Genomic DNA, 25,834 nt, shown 5'->3' with positions numbered 1-25,834 from the left:
AACACTTTGGACCAATTTCAGTCTGAGCAGCCTGCTTATGAGATGCAAGGTTGTTGTCCTCAGAAAACAGCAAGTGGAAAGAATGCTGTGTAGATAAATTCTTCACTGCCTTTAGCAATCTTTTTTATTTACATTTGTTGTAACATCATTAACAATGGCTATATCTAGCTTAACTCTCATTTATATCAGTATCTGAAGGAGGATCATTCATGAACCCTTGATTTTTGAGTAGTTGAGACTCTTAAAGCTATCAAAATTAAGCAAGCCATCGCAGAGAAGAAAAGAAGGAGAGCATCCATAATAAAAGGGGGCAAAAAGAGAATATGATGGAGGTGATTGAAGTCCCATTCATTTGTATATGTGTGAAACATTGTTACACATACAAAGGGATGAGGCTTTATCATATGGTCTCCCCCATCAACACCTCTGCATACCCCTGAAAATATTAGATAGGATTTATTTATATGAATTGCATGGTCACCCAGCTCGCGAAAGAGTGACTCTAGGTGGCATACTACTACAACAACAACAAATCAGAATTAAAATAAAACATAATAGTCAAACGCACAGTTGGGGTATGCCAACATCTTGGTAATACATATTGCTTCTTCTAATATCTTAGTCCCACATCCAAAGGTTCATTGGAGTCTTCAGGGCCTTCCTGAAGGCTAAGAGGGTTGTGGTGAGTCAAATCTCAAGAGGGAGATTATTCCACAGAGCAGGTGTCGTCATGGAGTGGGTCTTTTGCTCAGAATAAATTAGCTATATTATATTTTGGCAAGAGACTTAAATAGTCCACAGCATTATGGTACATTTTTTTAAGGTTCTAAAAATCCATTGCTGGCATTGCAGCAGATTAGACGCTACAAAAGGAATCCCTTAAGTACACACACCTTTTATTTAGGGCCATAATTTTGATTACTGTGGCTGACTTTCCAAACGCAGTGGGATCAGCATTAACCAATGAATTATCCCATTACTTTTCAACAATGCTTGTTCTGTTTCTGAACAGAGACAGATAAATACTGCTGCTGCAATTATCTACAGTCATTGGTGTCTCCTTGTTCCTGGCTTCTACTGATGTGGTGTTTTTGAATGGGTTAAAAATATCCATTCAATTCTGAAAGGAATAAGATCACAACAAAAGTGTTTGGAAGAAATATTATTATAAGTTAAATTATAAAATACTATTTGGGGGATACTTGGACAAGCAATTCAGGGGGTCTCTAAGGGGGTGAATTTTGATAACATTTCATACAAAGAGTTACTTATTTGGTCGGGTACTGATTGGCAACTAAAGTCAATGGGTTGAACTTAAAGTAACTCAGATAAGTAGAAATAGTTTTATTGTATATAATATTGATGTTTTAATTTGGAGAGAGGAATTGCTCGGGCATTTCCCCTGGACCGCATCCGGAGCGAGAAGACAGAAGAAGGCGAGAAGCAAGTAGGAAGGTTGAGGAGAAGGAGGAGAGGGGGTGAGTGAGGAAGAGGTAGAAGAGGGGAAGAGGCAAGTTGGTTAGAGGGTGGATGCGGTTTGGGGGGAAATGGGTGAGCAATACCGAAAGCAGTGTGTATTAATTTGTTTTATTTTTTATCTGAAGTATTTTTAAGAATGTAATGTATTGTAAAATTGAAAATAAAAACTTTTTACAAAAAAAAAGATCACAACAAAAGTGTTTATGGTCATACAATATATATATATTGCCAAAGGCAACAGTAGTAAAAAGGTACATAGTCTTCTCTGATTTCATGTTATTGATCTTGGAAAATGTGTTTTCTTGCATTTAAAGAGCAATAGTTATTTCATATCTATTAATATATTTCCAACAAATATATTTCTATAGGAAAGCATTTCAGTTACTGGAGTATTGTTTAGAATAAAGAGGGATTACTGTATAATGTCCCGAGAAAAAGGAAAATCTTTCTCTGTTTTCACTGCTATTATTTCTTCCATAATAGCAATCATCTTTCTTTTAATGAGCACTTTTTTAAATCATAGAAAATAGTTTTTTTTCCTCCTATTTTAATTAATATAAACTGTGGAAGTATTTTTATATAGCTCCTCTAGTTATAAATCAATCGGAATAAATATTTCAGGATCTAAGGCCATAACATTCAGATTCAAGATCCTGGTACTGTATAGCACAGAAGAGAGTTGCTGAATTTGGGGGAACTGTAGTTTCCATTAAAGCCTTCTATCTTTTACAAATACCTCAGGTGTAAAGATCATACAGTACGTCTTACTTTCCAGGCAGTGTTTGGTATGGAAGCACACTCGTCTTAGTCTTACTCTGTCAGGTTTTCTGTTTTCTCCATTCTCTTGCTGCCAGTTTGTATTTTCTCTCCATGTTAGCTGGGCACATTTCTTCCCCATTTCAGGAAACTTTTAAGATTTAAGGCTAAGCCAAAGCGACCCCCTCTCCACCACAGAGCAAATATTTTTTGCTGTCCTCATTGTTGGAACACTAACCAATGGAACAGTAGACAGACGGTTGAAAGATGTTGCATTGGTAGCAGAGAAGAGTGGGCCTCCTCTGATCAGCCTTCCCCTTAGCCCAGAGTTCCACATCTAGAATCTATCATCATTTTATCCTTCACTAATTATTTTGGTTGTTCATCATGAACAGTAAAATCCATCAGTTACAGGTAATCCTCGGTTGTTAAGTGAATTTGGCTTACAGCAATTCACTTAGTGACTGTTTGAAGCTACAACAGTACTAAAAAAAGTGACTTATGACCATTTTTCATACCGCATATGCCGCCGTATTAGGCGACCCGGCGTATAAGACGACCCCCGTCTTTATAGCCGGGCCGCATTCCTAGAACGTCGTCTTATACGCCGGAAACTACCAGTATTTCCGGCGTATAAGACGACTCGGCGTATAAGACGACCCCCGTCTTTGGCGCCGATTTCAGCACTCGAGGAAATCGTCTTATACGCCGGCATTTACGATAGTTACAACTGTTGCAGCATCCCTGTAGTCACATGATCAAAATTCATATGCTTGGCAATTGACTCATATTTATGATGGTTGCAGTATCCTGGGGTCATATGATCATCTTTAGTGACCTGAGAAGCAAAATCAATTGGTAAGCCAGATTCACTTAACAAACATGTTACTAACTTCACAGCTGCAGTGGTTCACTTAACAACCGTGGCAAGAAAGTTCATAAAATGGGGCAAAACTCACTTAACAACTGTTTGGCTTAGCAGTGGAAATTTTGGGCTCAATTCTGGTTGTAGGTCAAGGACCGTCCGTACTTGTTTCTCTTTTGTGCCAACATATCAGTAGGCTTATGCTTAAAACAGACTTTAAAAATATTTTTTCACTTTAACATTTTCATTATTTGATCTCCTAATGTGTCAGACACTTTCTCTGTATTCACTTGTCTCATTCCCATCCATCCATTCATGCCATTTAGCAAAATAACTTTTTCCCCCGGGTTTCATTCATTTAGAAAGTGCAGAGCTTTCCCAAGAGGTCCTTTCTGATTCTTCCACTATCATCATTCACTGGAGTGTCACAGGAAATTATCACCAGCCCATGGGTTCCTATTTTTAAAGACACCCACAATAATATAGATCAGCGGTTCTCAACCTATGGGTCGCAACCCCATTTGGGGTCGAACGACCATTTTACGGGGGTCGCCAAACACCGCGATCCGCCATTTTTCCCCCTCCGGGGGCGCTGCCGCGCATGCGCATCGCACATGGGGGCGCCGCCACGCATGCGCGCCGCATCCATGTGACCGGGGGTCGCCGTATAAAAAGGTTGAGAACCACTGATCTAGATGATGCCAATTAATCGTTTCTAAAGTACATTTAACTCTTTTATTCAGTTCTTGCATATGTTCATCAATTCTACTCTACAAGATCTGTCCACCTTCATTTTGATCTATTATATTATCTCCCTCTTAGTTTTTTTTAATAAAAAAATCTATTTTTATTTCATGTTATGAATTAATGCTTGTTATTGTATGTTCTCTTTAATTTCCTATGGTAGAGTTGCTATTATATTTGAATCATAGATATTTGCTTCCACTGCCCATCATGGCTTTGGCAAGTTGAGGCTTTCACATCTCAATTGTTAGGAAGGAAAGTTAAAAAAAAAGGAAGATAAAAAAAGATTATCAGTCTTACTGAGGGACATTAGTGGCTAATGGTGAGGATTCTACTTGTCTTTGGCAGTTTGTCATACGTTTCTCTAAGGCTATGTCATGTGTCTGATTAACGAAACACTTCAAAGAACCTTCAGGCATTTTTTTAACCTAAAAAGCCTTTATTAATGTTACAGAGATATCAGCACGGCATGGTGGATGCTAAGATCTGAATTTCCCTTCCTTTGCACATAACATTCCAGGCATTTCCCCTCCCCTGTTTTGGGGTCATGATTCACATCTTCCAATTAACTTGGAGGGCAAAGATTCACTTCCGTTACTTTTTCCCGGGCTTTCCTTATATTCTCCTCCCCTTTCACTGTCACCTGATTTAACTCTAAAAATACTGTCAAAGCAAGAATATTCAATATTAGCAGCGTTGACAGGCTAACTGAATTGGTTGGTCATATTATTCAATGCAAAGATCTCTAATTTAAGAACTAACCTTATAAATTATAATGTTGCCAGAATGCCACCAACTTGGAAATAAAGGCAACAAACTCAGGATACCACATCTTGTGGAAAACTGCTATGTTTTGGACGTGGCACAAAAACCACTCAATGTGAAAAAAAAAAACAAAGGCTTCTGACTCTGATGGAAGAAGCAGTTTTTCCACAAGGAAGAGAATCAAAATTACAGTTCCAGAGTTTGGGATGCGTTAATCTTGCTCCCTCACTGAGCAGGGTGTTGGATTTTATGGCATAAATTATCCATTTTAGGTCTTTTGATTCCATTATTTCTTTCCATCAAATAATGCTGGAGAAGGACAGGATCCAAGTCTCATACAGTGTTATTTCAACATACACCATGGCTGACTACATAGTATGTATTTATACAGAACCTAATTTCGTACATATAGCATATGAATATGCTCTTTCCATCATGGGATTTATTTTGAGTAATTGTTGATTCATCTTTGATTTTTGTGTGTTCAGTGCCCCTCTCATTGTCTTCAGTTGTGAGCAACTGAAGACACATTGGACAAATTTTGAGAAGACTGATTTTTAGAAGGTGAGGGGCAGAGGAGCAATGCTGAAGCATATTGTCTTGGGCAGATATATGTTTATATATACAGATATTTTTGTTTGTCCATTTTCTTCAAGAAACTATAATTATGTAGAGGAAGCACATATTTCCATTTATTCTCTTGCTTCTCTTAGACTGTGGCAGATATTTAGTGCTGAAAGGTTTTTCATTTCATATCATGTCATTAATTTAGAAACAGTGAATCCTTATATTCAGCATTTACCAATAATGAAACATATTAATGAGACAGTTTTCACAAACCTTAAAATTAATATCACTTTTAGCTCCTTTATCCCTTTTTTTTGTTAGCAGGTGTATCTTTACAGATTTGAAAGATGAATATCCTACTTTCATTCTTTCTGTATGGAACGTTGAGGCCTAGTCTATGAAACCTGATTAACTAGTACATTGTTATTTAGTGTCACGATTTCTGAGTACATTTTCTGATGCTTCTTTTTTTTCTTTCTTTTTTTTTCATTTGACAGATGTAAGACAAAAGTCTACCCTGATGAGTTACCCACCACAAGTGTGGTCATAGTGTTTCATAATGAAGCTTGGAGTACTTTGCTTCGTACTATTTACAGTGTTATGAATCGGTCTCCGCACTACTTACTTTCTGAGATCATCTTGGTAGACGATGCCAGTGAAAGAGGTAAGAATGTCCAAAAATAAAACTCATTAACATTTGAACAGTATTGTGGACAAGGGATAGTTTTTCTTTCTTTGTATGATTTCTTTAATACTACTTAATAAATCTTGTAATGGCATTCCCCGGCATTTTTCTGAAGAGAATGACTAGAGCGGTGTGGAGAAAAACACAATTTTAGAACTCATTTTACCATTGTGGACAAATGATTATAAAAAGCAACGAGAATGTGCATTAATGGAGCAGGGCAGGTTTTTCTTAAATTTCAAGTAAGAAATTACATGGGATTCCCTGAGAACAAGTCACAAAACAGGAGCCATGGTGGCACAGTAGTTAGAATGTAGTATTGCAGGCAAACTCTCCTCACAGCCAGGAGTTCAAGCCTCACTGGCTCAAGGTTGACTCACTGGCTCAAGAAGCCTTCCATCCTTCTGAGATCAGTAAAATGAGGACCCAGATTGTTGGGGGGGTCATATGTTGACTCTGTAAACCACTTAAAGAGGGCTGTAAAGCACTATGAAGAGGTATATAAATCTAATTGCTATTGCTAAAACACTTTTTATCTTGTTCAGCTGAAGAATTTGGTCAGAATGTAGAGATGCCTTTGGCTTGTTCAACCTTCCACTAAATTTACTCTCCTAGTTGGAGAGCATTGGAATAGAAATACAAGACATCTAGTGGATTTTAGATTAATTTTATTTGATGTGCCTGTTGAGGGCACTTTAACAGATCCCTTACTGATCATTTATTCATGTGAAAGTGGGATTGCCTTTGCTTTGAAAGAAGCTGTGATGAATTGAATATTATACAACCTTTGTTAAGACCTTACCTCAAGAATTCCATTCTTTTTCAAAACTTCAGAGCATGTAGTGGCAGCCTAGCCATGGCTTGCTTAATCATGGGGTGTTGATTAAGCCATAATTAGCAGGGTTAATAGCGGAAGTAAAGTGCACTGAAGCTGTACTTCTAAGATGAGAAAACGTGAGCGCAATGCATACGTTGGCTCATTCTCTTCATAACAATAAAAAAAGTTCCCTGCCTGAAAGAGAAACTGTTCTTTTTATCATGGCATCTGAATGCAGCTAACTGATTATTATCTCAGGAAGAACAATGGATGCTTCCTTCCAGTTTTTAAGCCTGTGGCGTTCTAACAGCATGAAAAAAATCTTCAGTCAGATTCTGTTTTTCACAATGGAACTGAGATACAGTTTTCTGCTACTGAATAAGAGGCAGAAGCTGGGTTCACACATGATATTAAGTGAGGGCTATGAAAAGTGTGCTCATGGTTCCACATGTGGTCCATTAAAATCCTGTCCCCAGAGCCACAAAAAGTGACAGAGGTCAATCATTTTAGTAGGGAATGGTATGAGGGCTAAAAACAAAATGGATGCCTTCAATCTTGCAAAGACTTAAGGAGTCCATTGTACTGCTTCTGTGACCTTCCCCAAAAATATGTTCTGATCCTATCCAAAGGCTGCTATATCCCTCAAGCCAATAGAAATTGTCCATGCTTGCAATCATTTTGAGCAGGGGTCTTTAAACTTAGCCCTTTTATGACTTGTGGACTTTAACTTCCAGAATTCCTCAGCCAGCGTGCTGGCTGAGGAATTCTGGAAGCTGAAGTTCACAAGTCATAAAAGGGCCAAGTTTGAAGACCCCCAATTTTGAGGAAGTGCTCCTAAATTTCAGAATTCCCTTCCCAGAAAGTCAGTTTTTCCATATGAAGTTGGATCCTTTTGGTGCACATTGAAAATATTATTAAGAAAATATTTGAAAGTATGATGATTACATTGCTGCTACTTTTTTATCTCTTAAGGTTGGGCTGCTTTTTATTATGTGCTTAAATAACATGTTTATTTGACTTTTAAAACAAGAGGAGTATTTTATAGCATAATCCTGTACCACTTTATTCAGCAATCTCATTAAGTTCAATGAGGCTTGTTCCCTGAAATATGTTTTAGGATTGTCCTGTTCATGAGATAATGATGTGGTGTTTTTTTTTTTTTAATAGTATACAAATAGTGCAGCAGTCAGAATCTTTTAATTCATTTTACAGTAATCTGTTTATTTCATTTCCCCTGCTATATCATTATATTATTGTATCCTGGAAGAATATTTTCTTTCTAAATTGCTAAAGAAGTTAGAATCAGGCTCAGCAGTAGTGGCTGCTTGTTTCAGGTAGGCTGCAAAATATACTCTAGAGGGCTCATGATTGATCCTAATCCAGAAATAGAATGCCTTCTCTCTGTGCCACCATCTGAAGTGAGAACATTCTGTAGGCAATGAAATGATCTTCCATGCTCTGTGGACTCACATTGACCCATGAACCACATGAGAATAAGAAGGTGTTGGGATTTGTGGCTGCAAGATATCTTTTTAAAATATACATAGACGGTGTTCTGTTTGTCCAAATGGTGTTTTATTTTCATGCAATAATATATAGATTACTGTGTTCTTAAGGTCCTGTAAAATAAAGAATGTTATATTATTTAGTTCAGTAGTCTTGGTTTCCTATTTTTCCCTCCCCCCCTTGTTCTTTCCCTTTTTGTATTTTTTAAAGCAAAAAATTATCTCTCTTTTTGTTGGGTTTTTTTCTCTGTATTCAGGAACTTTTGCCCTTTTTGATTATTTTTTTATGGAAAGCAGAAAGCAGTCAGCTCGTAGATTCTTATTCTATTCTATTCTATTCTATTCTATTCTATTCTATTCTATTCTATTCTATTCTATTCTATTCTATTCTTATTCTACTCTACTCTACTCTACTCCTATTCTATTCTATTCTATTCTATTCTATTCTATTCTATTCTATTCTATTCTATTCTATTCTATTCCATTCCATTCCATTCCATTCCATTCCATTCCATTCCATTCCATTTTACGAATGTTGGTGTTTGTTTGTTTTTAATCTTGGAGTTTAGCTTGAACAAACTGTGTTGTATTTTCTTTCTTAATGGCATTTGGCAGATTTTCTGAAGCTCCCATTAGAGAATTATGTAAGAAATTTGCAAGTGCCAGTAAAAATTATTAGAATGGAACAACGGTCGGGACTGATCCGAGCTCGGCTTAGAGGTGCTGCTGCTTCTAAAGGCCAGGTCATCACTTTCTTGGATGCACACTGTGAATGCACTACAGGTTGGCTGGAGCCCCTGCTGGCAAGGATAAAGGAAGACAGGTGAGAATTAAGAACAGGTTCTGTTACTATGACAGCCTCTGCCACTCTCTTTCTCTCTCTCTTTTTTAAGGGTCTGTTTGTTATTAATCACTCTTTTCCTGCTGTTTGTATCTCAACTACCAGAAATGTCTTGCTTCAATAAAAGAACTGAAGAATGCTATATTCTGTTTGGTTCTAGTTTGCTAGTTTAATCTGGAAGCACACATACTGAACTTTGCTGATGGCTTTAAAACAGTGCCTTCCTGCTTAATGGGCCCATTTTTCTTCTGATTGTCAGTTGAAAGACCTCTGACAGCGAGTGTGACATCGTTTCTAAGAATATGGATTTGCACCAGGAATATCTAGATTCATTTACTGAAGTATTCTGCAGTAGTTAGGCTTTCTCTAAGAATTGTTTATGTGAGTGTTGCTTTCGGTTTCCACAGGCAAGGTGAGGTAAGAATGTAATGGTATTTAAACATTTGTTTTCTGTAGCCCAGTCATCCATTATAATCAGAAAACATCCCAGATGACATAAATACTAATTTGTAGAAAATGCAGAGAGCAAACAGTCTCAGAAGTTTTTCTGTTATCTCACATGGGAGATGCTTTCTTTCCCTCTCACAATTGTTTGCTGTTTTATTCACTCACAAAGATATGTAGATTTACTTGAGTAAAGCCTGTGCCATTCCATTAATTAAGATTTTGCTAAGAGTTAATAGTTCCAGAATAAGAGTCTGCAGTTATCCAAGAATACACAGAAGAAGGCATATCTTCACATAATTTATATGTGATATATAGGGTAGGGGCTACAAATATGGATGGTTTTCAAAGGGAATTAAAAAAAGAATAAGATTATCAATAGCTTCTAGCAATTACTATAGCAGCATATCTACTGTACATATGATTTGCCGTATCAGAAGCAGTTGCTTGGAAATGCAACTGGGAGGATGCTGTTGTACTCAAGTCCTGCTTGTTGAATTCCTACAGCAGTGAAACCTTTGGGCTTGACGTGTCAAAAATTTGGAAAATGCCTACTTCGATTCTGTTGGTGTGTCAGTTCTCCATCTCCAGCCCATCTTGGTCTAGTGGCACTATGTGGCAGTGCTTCGTGCCAGTCCCTTAAAGGACGTGAGCCTTGGGGAATGGCGTGATTGCCTCTGTGGCCCAGCACTCCCCAGAATCTGCCACATACCATTTACCTCCAAGCAATGCTCTCTTTCTGTTGCCTGGTTCCCAGCTAGGTTTTCAAAGTTTTCCAAAACATGAGCAGAGTCAGGACTAGCTCTTATTTACTTATTTACTTACTTATCTGATTTGCTGCCCTCTCCGCTCGGAACAACTCTGGGCGTCTTAGTAGCAATCTTAGTAGTATGATGTTCCTGGGTGTAGGAGCAATCAAGGAAAAGGCATGATTCCTGAGACCCACTAAATAAAAATCTTTAGTAGATGGAATCCGCAACGTGTTCCTCCTGCCCAATGGAATGGATAGGAATAATGGGAGTAAGGTGGACCCATGGCATGTAAGACTTGAATTGCACCCAAAAGCCAGTGCAGTTCTCAGAGCAAAACACGGGCACTGAGAGATAAACCTATAACTGCTGGCACTGCTGCATTCTGGACCAAATGAAGCTTATTGGCATTCTTCAAGGGCAGCCCCATAGAAATCATAGCTTAACCTGCCCCTGGTTCTCTCAGCATCAGAACCACACAAGAACTGCAGTGAAAAGACAATACATCATGTACTTGAAAAGAGCTTTCTGTGAACATTAGCCAGACCACTCAAATATTGATAATTTCATAGAGCCGTAGAATTGGAAGTTGCCATTGAAATGATTGAATGCAATAATCTGACTCTTCGATGGAGTCAGTGAAATGAAATCATGTTGGCAGATGGATGTCTAGCTTCTTGTTGTGTATTATTCTGTGGTTCCAGTCATTAATTGCATTGTGAACTGAATCTGTCATCTCTGTTTCCACATTTGTAGTTTGAATTCTGCATACTCAATTTCCTTTATGGTTTCCCCCTCCTCCCCTTTCTCATTAAGTTTCTTGGAAATATATGTTTCTGATTGTTTGCTAGCTGATAGACCTCACATGGTGAAAATCTATTTCTATTTTCGTCTTCATCGGTGTAGCTAGATTTTGAATTCAGAATAAGTAAAAGCTTTTCATACAGTGGATGAGTGGGAAACACAATGAATGTTGCTCCATTTCCTATCTGTGACTTCTTATTAATAGTTTGTATATTGAGCTTATCCATTTGTGTTTTGCTCGAGGAAAACATGTGTGCTTTGGGGTTAAAAAAAAAAAGGAAGACCTAAAAAGAATTGTGCATACTTATATGTTATGGATTTCGCAAGGTGTGGATGTGCTTAATGTGCCATGAATAATACATCTGGATTTTAAAAACAGTAATCCACTCAAATGCTTGTGGAAGCAGGTATTTCCCCCTCCCCCCCCAAACTTGGTCACAGTTCATATCTCCAAACGGATGCAGCAATCTTTGGAGCTTTGCCTAGTTTCAGTTGCCAAGGCTGCATGGATAAATCTTCAGATATATTGTTAACAATGTTTAGGAAAGGGAGGAGAAGGAGGCCTTCATGTCCTGCCTTCGTGCTTTCTTCTCCTGAGTAGATTTTGATTGTATTTATTTAATCAAGGTGTTAATAGATTTCAAAAGGGATTCAGCCTTTTACATACAGCCTTACCTCTGAAAATGTGTGTATTTGGACCAGACTGATTTCCTTGACAGGAAAATATGTTTGCATATTTGTTTTTGTTTCATAGAAAAATTGTTGTATGCCCAATTATCGATGTAATCAGTGATGACACATTTGAATACATGGCTGGATCAGACATGACGTATGGAGGATTCAACTGGAAACTCAATTTTCGTTGGTACCCAGTTCCCCAAAGAGAAATGGACAGGAGGAAAGGAGACAGAACTTTGCCTGTGAGGTAAGTAGTAGAGACAGAGGATGATTTATGAGCATTAATTGTTTTGTGTGTGTGTGTGTGTGTGTATGTGTGTGTGTGTGTGTATGTCTTTGGTTATTCGGGTTTTCTCCCACATCAAATTGGAAGTGTCTTGGCGACGTTTCGACAAAGTCTCATTCGTCATCTTCAGGCTGGTGTTTTCGGCTTTGTGCTTCTAGGAGCAATGTGTGATCGTAGCTGTTTCTTCCTTTTAACTGCCAGTGGGGGTATGAACTGATTGGATGAGAGCTTGGCTGTGTTCTGATTGGATGGAGGTGTGTTCTGATTGGTTAGGAGCTTGGCTGTGCTCTGATTGGATGGGGAGTTGGCTGTGCTCTGATTGGATGGGGGGGTGGCTGTGCTCTGATTGGTTGGGAGAGTGTTCTCTTTGGGTGGGGGCTTTGTTGTGCTCAGGTTAGTCTGAGTTGCACGGGGATGTGAGATGATGAGCTGCATTGCTATTGTTTGGCTTTGCGTTCGTGGTGGTGCCTCATCTTCATGGTGGGTGTCAGTTTGCTTCATGTATGGATTGAAGATGAGGCACGACCACAAACGCGAAGCGAAACAATAGCAATGCAGCTCACCATCTCCCGTGCAACTCAGACTAACCTGAGCACAACAAAGCCCCCACTCAAACAGAACACTCCCCCAACCAATCAGAGCACAGCCAACCCCCCATCCAGTCAGAGCACAGCCAAGCTCCTAACCAATCAGAACATACCTCCATCCAATCAGAACACAGCCAAGCTCTTATCCAATCAGTTCATACCCCCACTGGCAGTTAAAAGGAAGAAACAGCTACGATCACACATTGCTCCTAGAATCACGAAGCCAAAAACACCAGCCTGAAGATGACGAATGGGACTTCGTCAAAACGTCGCAAAGACACTTCCAATTTGACGCGGGAGAAAACCCGAATAACCAAAGACCGACCTACCTACCTACCTACCTACCTACCCATCTATCTATCTATCTATCTATCTATCTATCTATCTATCTATCTATCTATCTATCTATCTATCTATCTATCTGCATATGTATATACAGTATTTATAAGACTTTAAGACATGGGATCATGTACCACATAGATCAGGAAAATAGATGGGACTTTGATTATGGTGGACAGTAATGAGTGAATGAATAGGGAGAACAAGCAGGAGTTTGGCAATGGAATTGTAGGGGAAAACCTTAACAAAATGCCCCTCTAAATCAATGCTGTACTCATAAGCTGAGAGCCTCAGCAAGAAACCAAATGAAATCAAAGTTTATTACTGACAATCACTTTAAAAATAATGAGGCTGAACAGACAGGACTTTAGAGTCCTGACTTGCAATGCTTTGGCTATGTTTAATGCTCTCTGAAAACAACCTGGCATGTATTTGTAGCAAGTTCAAACTTGTGGATTTTCAAAATAAAAATAAACATCAGACGATTAGTGCCATATTTCACAGAGAAGAGAGAGTGAACATTGATCAGATCAAAGAAGGTTTTTATCTGGAAGTTTTTTTATCTGGAAGTTTTTAAGAAGAGACTGGACAGCCATTTGTCTGAAATGGTATAGGGTTTCCTGCTTGAGTAGGGGGTTGGACTAGACAACCTCCAAGGTCCCTTCCAATTTTTATTATTATTATCATTATTATGGATCATCGCACAGTCAGCCAGATGTTCAGACTGGATTTGGCATTTTGTCTACCTATCGAGTCCTTACCCAGGACCTGGGATAGGCAGATGTGATTGTTTGATGGTATTACAGATATCGTCGCAAGATGGAAGCAGTTCCTAATAAGGCCGCCTTTTGCAATTGACTAATGGCAAATTTGTCAATGCCAATGGTGTTCAAGTAGTGCTCCAGTTGTTTTGAGATTTCACCCAAGGCGCCTATTACTATTGGTACTACCCTTGCTTGCTTTTGCCACACTTTGTATTTCTATTTGTAGGTTTTTGTATTTTGTTATCTTTTCCAGTTCTTTCTCGTCTATTCTGCTGTCTCCTGGCACTGACACATCCACTATCCAGACTTTTTTGTCTTTCTTATCGACAATTGTTAAGTCCGGGGTGTTATGTTGCAGGTGCTTGTCTGTTTGAATTTTGAAGTGTCAGAGCAGTTTAATTTTATCATTTTCTATGACTTTCTCTATTTTATGATCCCACCAGTTCTTTCTTACAGGCAAATTATATTTCTTCCAGATCTTCCAATGCACCATTGTTGCTACTTTGTCATGCCGCTGCTTGTAGTCAGTCTGTGCGATCTTCTTGCAGCAGCTTACCAGGTGGTCCACTGTTTCTTCAGCTTCTTTGCATAGGCGGCACTTACTGTCTGTTGCTGTGTTCTCAATTTTGACTTTATATGCATTTATCCTTAAGGCTTGGTCTTGTGCAGCCAGAATTAGTCCCTCGGTCTCTTTCTTCAATTTTCCTGCTCTTAGCCATTGCCAAGTCTTGTTATTATCTGCTTTCCCAGCTATTTTTTTAATGTACTGGCCATGTAGTGCTTTGTCTTCCCATGCCTCTATTCTGTTCTTCATTTGGTCTTTCTTGTAGGCCAGTTTGGTCTCTCCAGTAGTCAGTAAGCCTTCCTGATATACTAATTTCAGTGCATCTTCATCATTGTTCTTCAGATATTCTTCCAAAGCCATTTTTTCTTCTTCAACCATCTGATGTACTTGTAGCATTCTACGCCCACCTATTTGCCTTGGTAGATAAAGTCTGTCGATGATGATGATGATGATGATGATGATGATGATGTGCTACAATAGACAGAGAAAGTAGCTTTCCCTAAAGAAGAAACTCAAACAATGAGCCATCCCAATGGGTTAGGTTGAATACAAGCAGTAAGAGAGAGAAGATATTATGCAGTGCTGAGAGTCAGATTCAGCTTTCAGAACCTCCCGGAAGGAAGCTATAAGCCTTAGGAAAATTAAAAGGAAAAATTGAGAAGTAGGAAGATGATGGGGTCCTGAACGGCAGAGAGAATACTGCTGTATCCTACAAGTAGACAAAGAGAAACTCAAACTATAAGAATGTGAAGCAAATCTGTGTTAAGCTGACCTATCAGCTTGTAAAGGGTGTTAGCTGCTAAGAGTGCTGAGTTATGAAAGAGGGGCTTCTCAGATGTATTAAAGTTCACTGATAGTTATTCCTTTAGTAGGATAGAAATGCAACAAATAACCCATTTAGCTTAACATTGCAAAGATGAAGCGTTGCCAATAATACAGATATGGGAGACCAAAATCAGAGAGAATGTGGTGATGACAAAACTGGCTTTATATTTTTGTAATGCAAGTTTAACTAGATTCAAGCAGGAATGCCCCTCTTACATACAGGTCTTACGTCACACAGGAAAATGGGTTTAGACATTTGGAACATGGTTTGTAAGAAAAAAAAGTTAAAGGGTTACACCACTATCAACACCATCCTTCTAAGCTTTGCAAGTGATAAGCTTTGCCAAGTGAATATGTCTTTAATATTCGATCCTTTAATGCTTATTCTTTTGCTACTTAGTTCAAATTAAAATCTCAAAAGTCTTTATAGCAGTGTTTCTCAACCTTGACAATTTTAAGGCATGTGGACTTCAACTCCCAGAATTCCACAGCCAGCAATGCTGGCTGTGGAATTCTGGGAGTTGAAGTCCACATGCCTTAAAATTGTCAAGGTTGAGAAACACTGCTTTATAGTAACACTGCTTCAGTGTGGTTACTCATTTTCCAGTTGCTGCTAAGCTTCAGCCAAAGGTCCAAGCTGCAGGCAAGACTCCCAACTTTGTACCAATAAAGGAGAATATTTGCAGCTCAGGGTTGAAATGAAGAGTCCTTGGTGCTTTCTGAACTTGGTTGTTTTCTTGCAGACATTTCATTACCCAAACTGGGTAACATCTTCAGTACTGGCCATCAGTTACCTAGTTTGGCTAATGAAACATCTGCAAGAAAACAGCCAAGTTCAGAGAGCACCCAGGACCCCTCACACAATCTTTGCCTTTCTCCACATGTTCTTGCAGTAGTTGGATGAAGTGCTGCTTCAGTATGGTTACTCATTTTCCAGTTGCTGCTAAGATTCAGGCACAGGTCCAGGCTCCAGGCAGGACTCCCACCAAGATAAACTACTTACTGTAGCTTGTGGTCTTGACAGTTGAATGAAATTCCTCTTGCTGTTTGTACTAGCTGCTAATCTGTAGACATTGCTTCCTCTTCTGTTGGGCATTTGCCTTTACCTTTCCTGATATCCTCCACTTCTTCCTTATTCTGCCTTAGCATTTGCTTTTCTAAACTCAAAGACAGGAGAGGGTGTCAGTACGTCCTTGAAAATACCAGTGTGTGGCTCAATTAGCCCAGCAGCTGGAACACCAAATTTTACATGCTTGTTAGTACAGGTCTAAGAGAAATGGGATGGGGGGGACTTCTCTGCATGATTGCAGCAGGTTTTTAAACAAGCATATAACAATTTCAACTTCATTCCCTCATACCCATCTCAAAGGCTTCTTCAGGGCTTTGACAAACTGTTTTGTAAATCCAGTAAGGAGTCCTTATCCATGCCATTCTCTTGGTTTATTATTTGTATTTCCATTTTAGCTATCATCTCTCTTTTATAAGCCACGTTTATTAATTTTTCAGCATTTCAACAAATTCTTTATATTCTAATATTTCCGTGTTAGATGAGATGTGTTTCAGTGCTTTTCCTGTAGATCTTCCAAGCCATTCATTTTTATATCTGGCATTTCTTTTTTAACATCTTTTGGAAATAATCTATCCATAGAAGCAGATGGTGTTGATATCTTAGCTGCTAGTTTCTGCTTCAGTCTTCAAAAATCTCCTGGAGTAGATAAAATTTAAAGCCACTTTCTGTCATTTTGTCCCAATGCTAACAAAACTAACCTTTTTTATCTTTTTCCTTTTATGCCTATGATCTGAAATCATAAAGTCTCAAATTTCTGTTATGACTTAAGGTAGACTAAATAAGTTTAGTTCTCATGAAGGTGCTATTTATTTATATAATTATATTTCCAAACTTTTATAGCAAAAACCCTACCATTCCAAATTGTTTGGCCCCTTAATTCATTTGTAACTTTTTTTTTCAAATTAAAGTCTTATATAGCCTTTTGCCATTTTTTTTACAGAAGTTCCTTACGTTCTAAAGCTTAAAGTTATTTTTTCTTTTATTCTGGAATCAAAGTAAACTGACCAGGTAGCTCTGCAAACTTGTTGTTTTGAAGATCTCTTTTAGCCTTAAGACAGTTAATTAGGTAATTTCCCAAAGTAATTTGAAATTGGCTAACCCAGTGTCCTTAAAACAACTCCTACCAGTTGGGAGAGTGATAGCTTTCCTTCATCTCCCAGTGTTCAAACCCATGGAAATTACTATCCTGCAGTCCCCTGCAAAGAGCAGCTGTTTAGAACACAAGTGGACGATCACCTATCCTCTCCGTATCCAGGAGAGTTCTGTGGTACCAGTCCTTCTTGCCAGTTTTTTGTTGTGGCCACAATGTCATCTCTGCTTGTTTGGAAATTTGCTGACTCACTATTCCTCACCAAGAGGTCTCCCAAAATAACAGTGAACTTTAACAGAGACAGTGCAGGTAGGGAATCTGATCATCATAAAGTAGAACTGCTACTTCATTTGAGTTGGAAAGTATACTTTTTTGATGCAATTTAAAATTTCACACTTTAGACCAGGGGTTCTCAACCTTGGCAACTTTAAGACTTGTGGACTTCAACACTCACAATTCCTCAGCCAGCAACGCTGGCTGAGGAATTCTGGGAGTTGAAGTCCACAAGTCTTAAAGTTGCCAAGGTTGAGAACCCCTGCTTTAGACTTTATCAAGAATATACTTTTTTTCTGTGCTCCTATTGGCTACGATAGACAAAAGTTTCCATCGCAAAGTTTCAGAGTTCATGAGATTCATATCTTCATTCCAAAGCAAAAAATGAACAAAATGCATAATAGCAAGACCACTCCTCCAAAACAAGCAACATTGTGCAGTATCTTTCTAAAGTAGGGTGTATCGTATGGCCAGATCAGTTTCTTTTCAATTAAAATAAAATCCCATTTAATGAAATTTTAGCCTTGTGTAATCTTTCCAAATGAATCTTCTGCTAATATTACAGTAGCAACTCACAATAATATTTACTTTTGTGGTAGTTGGCTATGCTGCCTGGGGAGGAATATATAGGAACCTTACATTTACGAGTGTGAATTTTTTAACAAAACTTTGGAGTGCTTTAGTAGAAAGCACCTGTAAGAATCATAAGAAAAGCTTAACTTAGTGTGAATGTTTTAGCTCCTCTTGTTTATTGTAGCTGCTGTTGATTTGATTAACTGTGATGGGTGGAATAATATGTGGAAGAACATTTATAATTCTGTTGCAGTTGGTATACCATCACCTAATAGACATTAAGATTACCAGACTCTTACGCAGTGTAGTAGCAGAAGGAAGGTATTAAAATAGCAGCCCATAGATTAATGAAGCTCAACTGTGCTTTGACAGCATTTGGGGAATTTATTGACACCATGATAAGTGATCCAGTCAAAACCCTGAAAAGACTGTGGCATAGAAATGTCTGATACACTTGGCCCTGTGCAGGTGATGCAAAGCTCTCATACGGAGTAGCTAAACGGACTTCTGAATTGTTTAGCATGGAATGATTTCAACAAGAGTTAGTGCGACACTTTAATAAACACAGCACAGAGTCTTTCTAAAAGACCACATTGTACTGTGACATTGGTGAGGGTGCAGAAACCACACCTCGTTGCTGCCATTGCATCTGCTTCCCTGGCCATTCCATGTCTCTTGTGTATGGCTGTGAATGCACAGATAATGGGGAACAACGTTTGCATGTCTTACAAAGGAAGAATCTGCCTTACTCCTTTAAAATGGTGCCACGTTCACACATACACATTTTTATGATTCACCTCTTTGAAATGCTTTGTGCAGTCCTAGAAACACGTCATCAAAATGCATCTTTTCCCCAGTGACAGACTTACTCTAGTATGTAAAACGATTAACCAGATGCCTTGACACATTTTCTTTATTTCAAAGCAACCATGACTGTTGCTAATTGTATCAAGGAAATAAAGGGCTCCTTGATGTTCTTTTGCTGTCATTTTTTTCCTTTTGACCTTTTGATTATTATTTTTTTTGCATTTGAAATCCTCCCAAAATTTATTTTAGAAAAAGGTGGTAATTGTGTATGAGAGACAGATGAGCTTTGATATTGAAAGACCCTGGATCACATATTTTCCAGATGTGAGCCTTTAGAAATTAGATAGAAGAAGCTGAATTCATTATATCCTAGACCATTTACTGAATATTAATTAACAATATTTATGGAAATGTTAAAAAGGAACAGGCACCCAAAATAAAGAACTATTTCAATGTATAATTGAAATAGGTAGACAATATTTGTAAGAATCTAAATCCAGATTCAACTTTGGTGGGTTCCCAAGTCAAGGGATACCATAACAAGGGCAATGTATTAGCTATACTTATGCAGTATTTTTGTAGATAGCAGCTTCCTTTGTAAGGAAAGAGAAAATAAATAACCATAATACATTGCCAGGCATTGGTTTTGGGTAAAACAGGGATAGTTCAGTAAGAAACACTGCAATCAATTGTGCCTGAATCAGAGTTGTTTAGCTCTTGGCATTATATAATTATCAAGGTAATCAACTTCCCACTTAATAGCTTGAATCTATTCCATATACTTAAAAGGCACACTTGCGGTTCACACGACAATAAAATAAAAATATATCAAAAAAGCTAGATAGCTAAAGAACCTAAGAATGCTTGTTAATATGGATGTTTGAACATATTTCTATCTTTTTTAAAAAAATATTGATAAGTTACATATACTAGGATTCAAGAAGTAACAAAATGGCTCGAATGCAAACTTTAAAATGATTATTCTTGTGTTTCATATGAGCTATAATGAATTGAGATGTATTTGATTGTAAATGTTTCTGTGTGTCTATTCAAGTAGTTGATCACGTTTCTTAATTACAGAACATAAAATACTGTGTTGGCAAGGTTAACCTTTCATCTATTTGGCAGAAATGATTAAAGTAGATCATAGAATGTCTTCCTTTCCCAGCGATTAAAATATCTTCTTAACACTTTGCAAATATAGAGTCCCAAGACTTAATTTCTTTCTATTTTCTCTGTCTTTTCTCAGAAAGTCCTATAAAGCGTTAACATATTTCTTTTGCAAATCTAAAATGAAAAAGATATTCTAGTCACTCTTCTGATGTGTTATTTATATATCACTCTTAATTGTTAAGACACCACCCAGTTTCATTTGTATATCTAGTATAAAATCTTTATTTATATCATTCTTGTAATCTGTAATTTTTAAATCCCCATTTGAATCAGCCCCTGCCTCAGTCTTGTTAAAAACAGACAATCGTAAAAGTAACTTCTGAGTACTTTGGTCCTGAATATCCTTAAATTTGTCCCAAGTTAGAATAATTTACTCCATTTGGCATTAATGGCTCTTCTTCTTTAATTATAATGGCTCTTCTTCTTTAATTATAATGCTAATTCTTTCTAGTTACCTCTAATATTCAACCATCAAAAACTCTTATTTTCCTGATAAACAGTATTTTCTTTGGGGAAGTTTTCTTAAACTCAATTTTCTCCCCAAAACAATTACATTTCCCCACAGGGAAGATCCTTAAAATAATTTTCAAAATCTTATTTCTAATCTTGTCCCCCTAATCCATTTGTAACATTCCAAAATCAACATTTTCATCACTCTTTGGTATTTATTCCAAAAGAAATTTTAAGGTCTTTAAACTTGCATAGAACTTTTTTTCCCCAGTAAGTATTGAAGGAGATTCACATGATGTAATGTAACTTGTGGGTTCTTAATATCAAAAAAGTATTTAACAAGCAATTAAGTGATTAAGATTAAGAAAGGAAGTATACAAGTTCCGTGTCATTTTGAAGGCTTGGAACTGTGACTTAGGCATAGATGGCGATTCCCTTGACTCACTGAGTTGTAACTCACTGGAAACCATTTGTCTTATGGTCTTTTCACAAGGAACTACTGTCTGGAGTGAGCATGGGCAGTCCTGAGTCCTCTCCTTGTCCAGAGAGGAATTCCAAAAAGATGCTCCATTTGCCAGTTTATCATTCCGATGCAGTTGTCATCTTTGCTCACTGCAGAGCTGTTTTCAGTTTCTCATAGCTTCCCCAGAAATCATATTTGTTTTATCTTTAAAAAAAATGCTGAAGAATTATACAGAGTGACTGAATAAGACATCAAAAGAAAACAGAAGAGAGGAGGTCACAAAGACTAAAGCTAAGGGTTCAACAAGAGCTCTTGAGGGATTCCATTACCTTTTTTTTTTATTTGCACAAGTTTTCTTTTTCTCTCTTAAATAAATTATGTCTCTCTATCTTCACATGTTTCCCTTTACATCCTTTCAGAAAATATGTGGCTGGTGGGCTATTGGATTTCTCTAGTATTTTGAGGCATTTGTACTTAAAGGTAACAAGGCTTTGCTAACTGCCTTGCATTAATTTAAATCTTGTAATAATCCCAGATCTTCCCAATGTGTTATGAGGATCAAACTTAAACAAATTCTGAAGCTTATACTCAATAGCAAATGATTTTCTCAACACAAACATTCCTTTAAACACAAGTAAATGTTGACAGAATTAATCGCAGCCAAATGGTACAATGCTATTCTTGCTTATGCACCATTTTATTTCATGCAACTTTCTATTACTATCCCTCTCCTAATATTTGTAGGGGGAATTATTGAATTGTAGGTTTCTAGAAATATTTTTAATAGTTTTGATCCTTCCAGAAGTCAGAGACAGCGTTGACATACTACAGTTGATTTATCTTTGTAACTTCTACTCAGGTATTTAAAACATTGGCTTGTTCCAAACAGACAGGTTACTGAATTTTGGGCTGCTACTTCTGTCATTGAGAAATCACAATATATATATATATATATATAAAATCACAGGAGGCACAGTTTGGTATAATTTTCTTCCCACTCCTGTTATACACTGTTCATTTGAACATACCAATCATATGGTTATTTGCACTGCTGAGCCAGCTTTGTGGAATATTTGCATTATATGTCTATCATCATTTGCATATTCATAAATAAATTTTATGTAGTACTAAGTTAGAACTAAAAAAAAATAGAAATGATCACTTCTAATTAGTCCATTTTTCATTCTGCATGGCTGTTTATAGTCAGTGGAATTCACCTTCTCAATGACAAAAAATTAAGTATTTTTTTAAGGAATAACAAAGATACACTGTTGCAAAATTATCAGGGAACTGAGTGGAGGAGATATCAGCTTTACTGAAGTTGCTAGGATTTATGGCAAAGGTTAATTTAGTGACTATGTTGTTAAAACCTGCAGGTAATTGTTATTTAAGGCAATTACAGCAGAAAATGAAAATAATTTACTCTTAGATCTTTTTACAGACACTTCCATTCACATCACTGCAATGAAAAGAACTTTTAGGCTATTTTAAAAACAGTACTTAGTGTTAAAAACAAATATTCAGAAACACTTCAGAGCAAATTCGGTCATTTTGTTTCAAAGCAGTTTCAGAGTTTTATCATTTAACATGATTAAACATCATTTTTACTAGTTTTAGTTACCTTACAATCTTCAATAGTCAACTCAACTAATTTCAAGTGTATATTTTATTTATTTATTAAATTTATATGGCACCCCTCTCCCCAATAAGGCAACTCTGGGTGGCTTAGAAACCATGAAAAAAAGATAAATACGAAAACAGTTATAATTACAGCACTGGATAAAGGCTAGAACCAAGGAGCTAGACAGCATGAGAACCAGATCTTCTTACTTGTCAATCACTTCCAGCGATGAGCACCTCCCTCGGAGCCCAGAGCCAACCAGCAAAACCAGGGTTTTAATAGCCTCCCGGAATGCAGTTCTCATTTTCCTTGGTAGAGTGTTCCACAGAAGGCTCTTCTCCTTGACCTGACCTGCCAGAGTTCCTTAGTGGATGGGGTCCACAGTAGGCCCCTTCTGCCGAAGCAAGTGGAACGGGCTAGTCCCATTGGGGCGTGATGGCTCTTCAGATACCCTCAGAATGCTCCTGATAAAGCAAGAAACCTTTTCTGGAGTAAGGTCTTGTAGATTATGATCTGTCTTTTTTATTTTTTCCTGTCCGAGCTTAGAGCAAAATGATGGGCATAAAGTAGGGGTAAGCAACTTCGGCTCTTTTATGACTCAGCTGACTCAGGAATTCTGGGAGTTGAAGTCCATAAGTCATAAAAGAGCCGAGGTTGCCTACCCCTGGCATAGAGTGTACAGGTAGTCCTTGACTTACAACAGTTCATTTAGTGACCATTCAAAGTTACAACGGCACTGAAAAAAGTGATTTATGACTATTTTTCACATGACCCTTGCAGCATCCCCATGGCCACGTGATCAAAATTCAGATGCTTGGCAACTGACTCATATTTATGACGAGTTGCAGTGTCCCCTTTTGCGACCTTCTGACAAGTAAAGTGAATGGGGAAGCCAGATTCACTTAACAACCGTGTTACTAACTTAACAACTGCAGTGATTCACTTAACAAATGTGGCAAGAAAGGTCGTAAAGTGGGGCAAAACTCACTTAACAAATGTCTCACTTAGCAACAGAAATTTTGGGGCTCAATTGTGGTCATGCCTGCCTGTATACTGAGTAAACTAGGATAATGGCTGCATACAAAGACCTTTGTTTAGAGAGAAGATTCTTGAACATGCTTTTTAGGGAGTGTGCAGGAAACTAAGTGTTAGAATACTAAGATTTACTACATTTAAAGATACTAAAATATTATATTTTGACAAATATTGATGTATTTTTGTTTTCAAAACGGTGATGCCATTTTATGGTTTTTAATGCTGTTTGGTCTTTTGAGATCACAATGGCTGTAATGAAAAGCAGAGCTGCAGAGTGTGTAAGTAATACTTTTCCAGGCAAGCAAAATAATCTATGTTGATGGCAAATGAATGCCAGACAGATTTGCAACTATCTTTGAAATAAACAGAAGAGACGTCCGTGATTAGATTTAGGGGTATAGCTGGAATTAACTTTAATAGAAGAAACTTGACACTGTGGAGAATCTTTCTGCTTAAGACAGTGTTTCCCAATCTTGGGCAACTTTAAGATGTGTGGACTTTAACTCCAGCCAGCATGAAAGCCTTCTCCTCTAACGACAGCTCCATAAGCAATTCCTTCCCTCCCTGCATGTAAGTCCAACAAGCCCTGTGGTTAAAAATGTCCATTCCTAACTGGATTCTCTATTTCACTGAACAGTGAATGTTAGGAGTTCGTTTATTCATGCCACAGAGCCAGCATAGCTGTGTCATTTTTCTTGATAGCTCTAACAATGAACCTTACTAAATCTCTTTGGCCCATCTATTAGATAGTAATTCCATTACGTAATAATAATAATAAGAATAAGAATATCTGAAGAACAATGATGAAGATGCACTGAAATTAGTATATCAGGAAGGCTTACTGACTACTGGAGAGACCAAACTGACCTACAAGAAAGACCAAATGAAGAACAGAATAGAGGCATGGGAAGACAAAGCACTACATGGCCAATACATGAAAAAAATAGCTGGGAAAGCAGATAATAATAAAACCTGGCAATGGCTAAGAGCAGGAAAATTGAAGAAAGAGACCGAGGGACTAATTCTGGCTGCACAAGACCAAGCCTTAAGACCAAATGCATACAAAGTCAAAATTGAGAAGACAGCAACAGACAGTAAGTGCCGCCTATGCAAAGAAGCTGAAGAAACAGTGGACCACTTGGTAAGCTGTTGCAAGAAGATTGCACAAACTGATTACAAGCAGCGGCATGACAAAGTAGCAACAATGGTGCATTGGAAGATCTGCAAAAAATATCATTTGCCTGTAAGCAAAAACTGGTGGGATCATAAAATAGAGAAAGTCATAGAAAATGATAAAATTAAACTGCTCTGGGACTTCAGAATTCAAACAGACAAGCACCTGCAACATAACACCCCAGACTTAACAATTGTCGATAAGAAAGACAAAAAAGTCTGGATAGTGGACGTGGCAGTGCCTGGAGACAGCAGAATAGACGAGAAAGAACTGGAGAAGATAACAAAATACAAAGACCTACAAATAGAAATAGAAAGACTGTGGCAAAAGCAAGCAAGGGTAGTACCAATAGTCATAGGCTCCTTGGGTGCAATCCTAAAACAACTGGAGCACCACTTGAACACAATTGGCATTGACAAATTCGCTATTAGTTAATTGCAAAAGGCGGCCTTATTAGGAACTGCTTCCATCCTGCGACAATATCTGTAATACCATCAAACATCCACATCTGCCTATCCCAGGTCCTGGGTAAGGACTCGATAGGTAGACAAAATGCCAAATCCAGTCTGAACATCTGGCTTACTGTGCGATGATCGATAATAATAATAATAATAAAGTTGGAAGGGACCTTGGAGGTCATCAAGTCCAACCCCCAGCTCAGGCAGGTAATCCTATATCATTTCGGACAAATGGCTGTCCAGTTTCTTCTTAAAAACTTCCAGTATTGGAGCATTCACCGCTTCTGGAGGCAGGTTGTTCCACTGGTTAATTGTTCTAACTGTCAGGAAGTTTCTCCTTGGTTCTAGGTTGCTTCTCTCCTTGATTAGTTTCCATCCATTGCTTCTTGTCCTGCCTTCAGGCACTTTGGAAAATAGCTTGACTCCCTCTTCTTTATGGCAGCCCCTGAAATATTGGAATACTGCTATCATGTCCCCCCTCGTCCTTCTCTTCATTAAACTAGACATACCCAATTCCATCAACCTTTCCTTATATGTTTTAACCTCCAGTCCCCTAATCATATTTGTTGGTCTTCTCTGTACT

The 25,834-nt window shown here is 37.9% G+C and overlaps 1 protein-coding gene across 4 annotated transcripts in view; it reads left to right on the top strand.

Moving 5' to 3' along the window:
* Window positions 1–25,834, top strand: part of GALNT13 (polypeptide N-acetylgalactosaminyltransferase 13) — a 226,767-nt gene that overhangs the window by 129,478 nt on the left and 71,455 nt on the right. For all 4 annotated transcript variants that reach the window (XM_039335415.1, XM_039335413.1, XM_039335416.1 and 1 more), the window contains exons 4-6: window positions 5,674–5,840; window positions 8,799–9,006; window positions 11,776–11,946. In XM_039335415.1, coding sequence (XP_039191349.1) covers window positions 5,674–5,840; window positions 8,799–9,006; window positions 11,776–11,946 — 546 coding nt within the window. The remainder of the gene's footprint in view (window positions 1–5,673; window positions 5,841–8,798; window positions 9,007–11,775; window positions 11,947–25,834) is intronic.

This window comes from Crotalus tigris, unplaced genomic scaffold, assembly GCF_016545835.1.
Source record: "Crotalus tigris isolate CLP2741 ecotype Arizona unplaced genomic scaffold, ASM1654583v1 scf7180000017641.3106099, whole genome shotgun sequence".
NCBI lineage: Eukaryota > Metazoa > Chordata > Lepidosauria > Squamata > Viperidae > Crotalus > Crotalus tigris.
The sequence above is the reverse complement of the archived record's forward strand: the minus strand, read 5'-3'. Positions and strand labels throughout refer to the sequence as shown.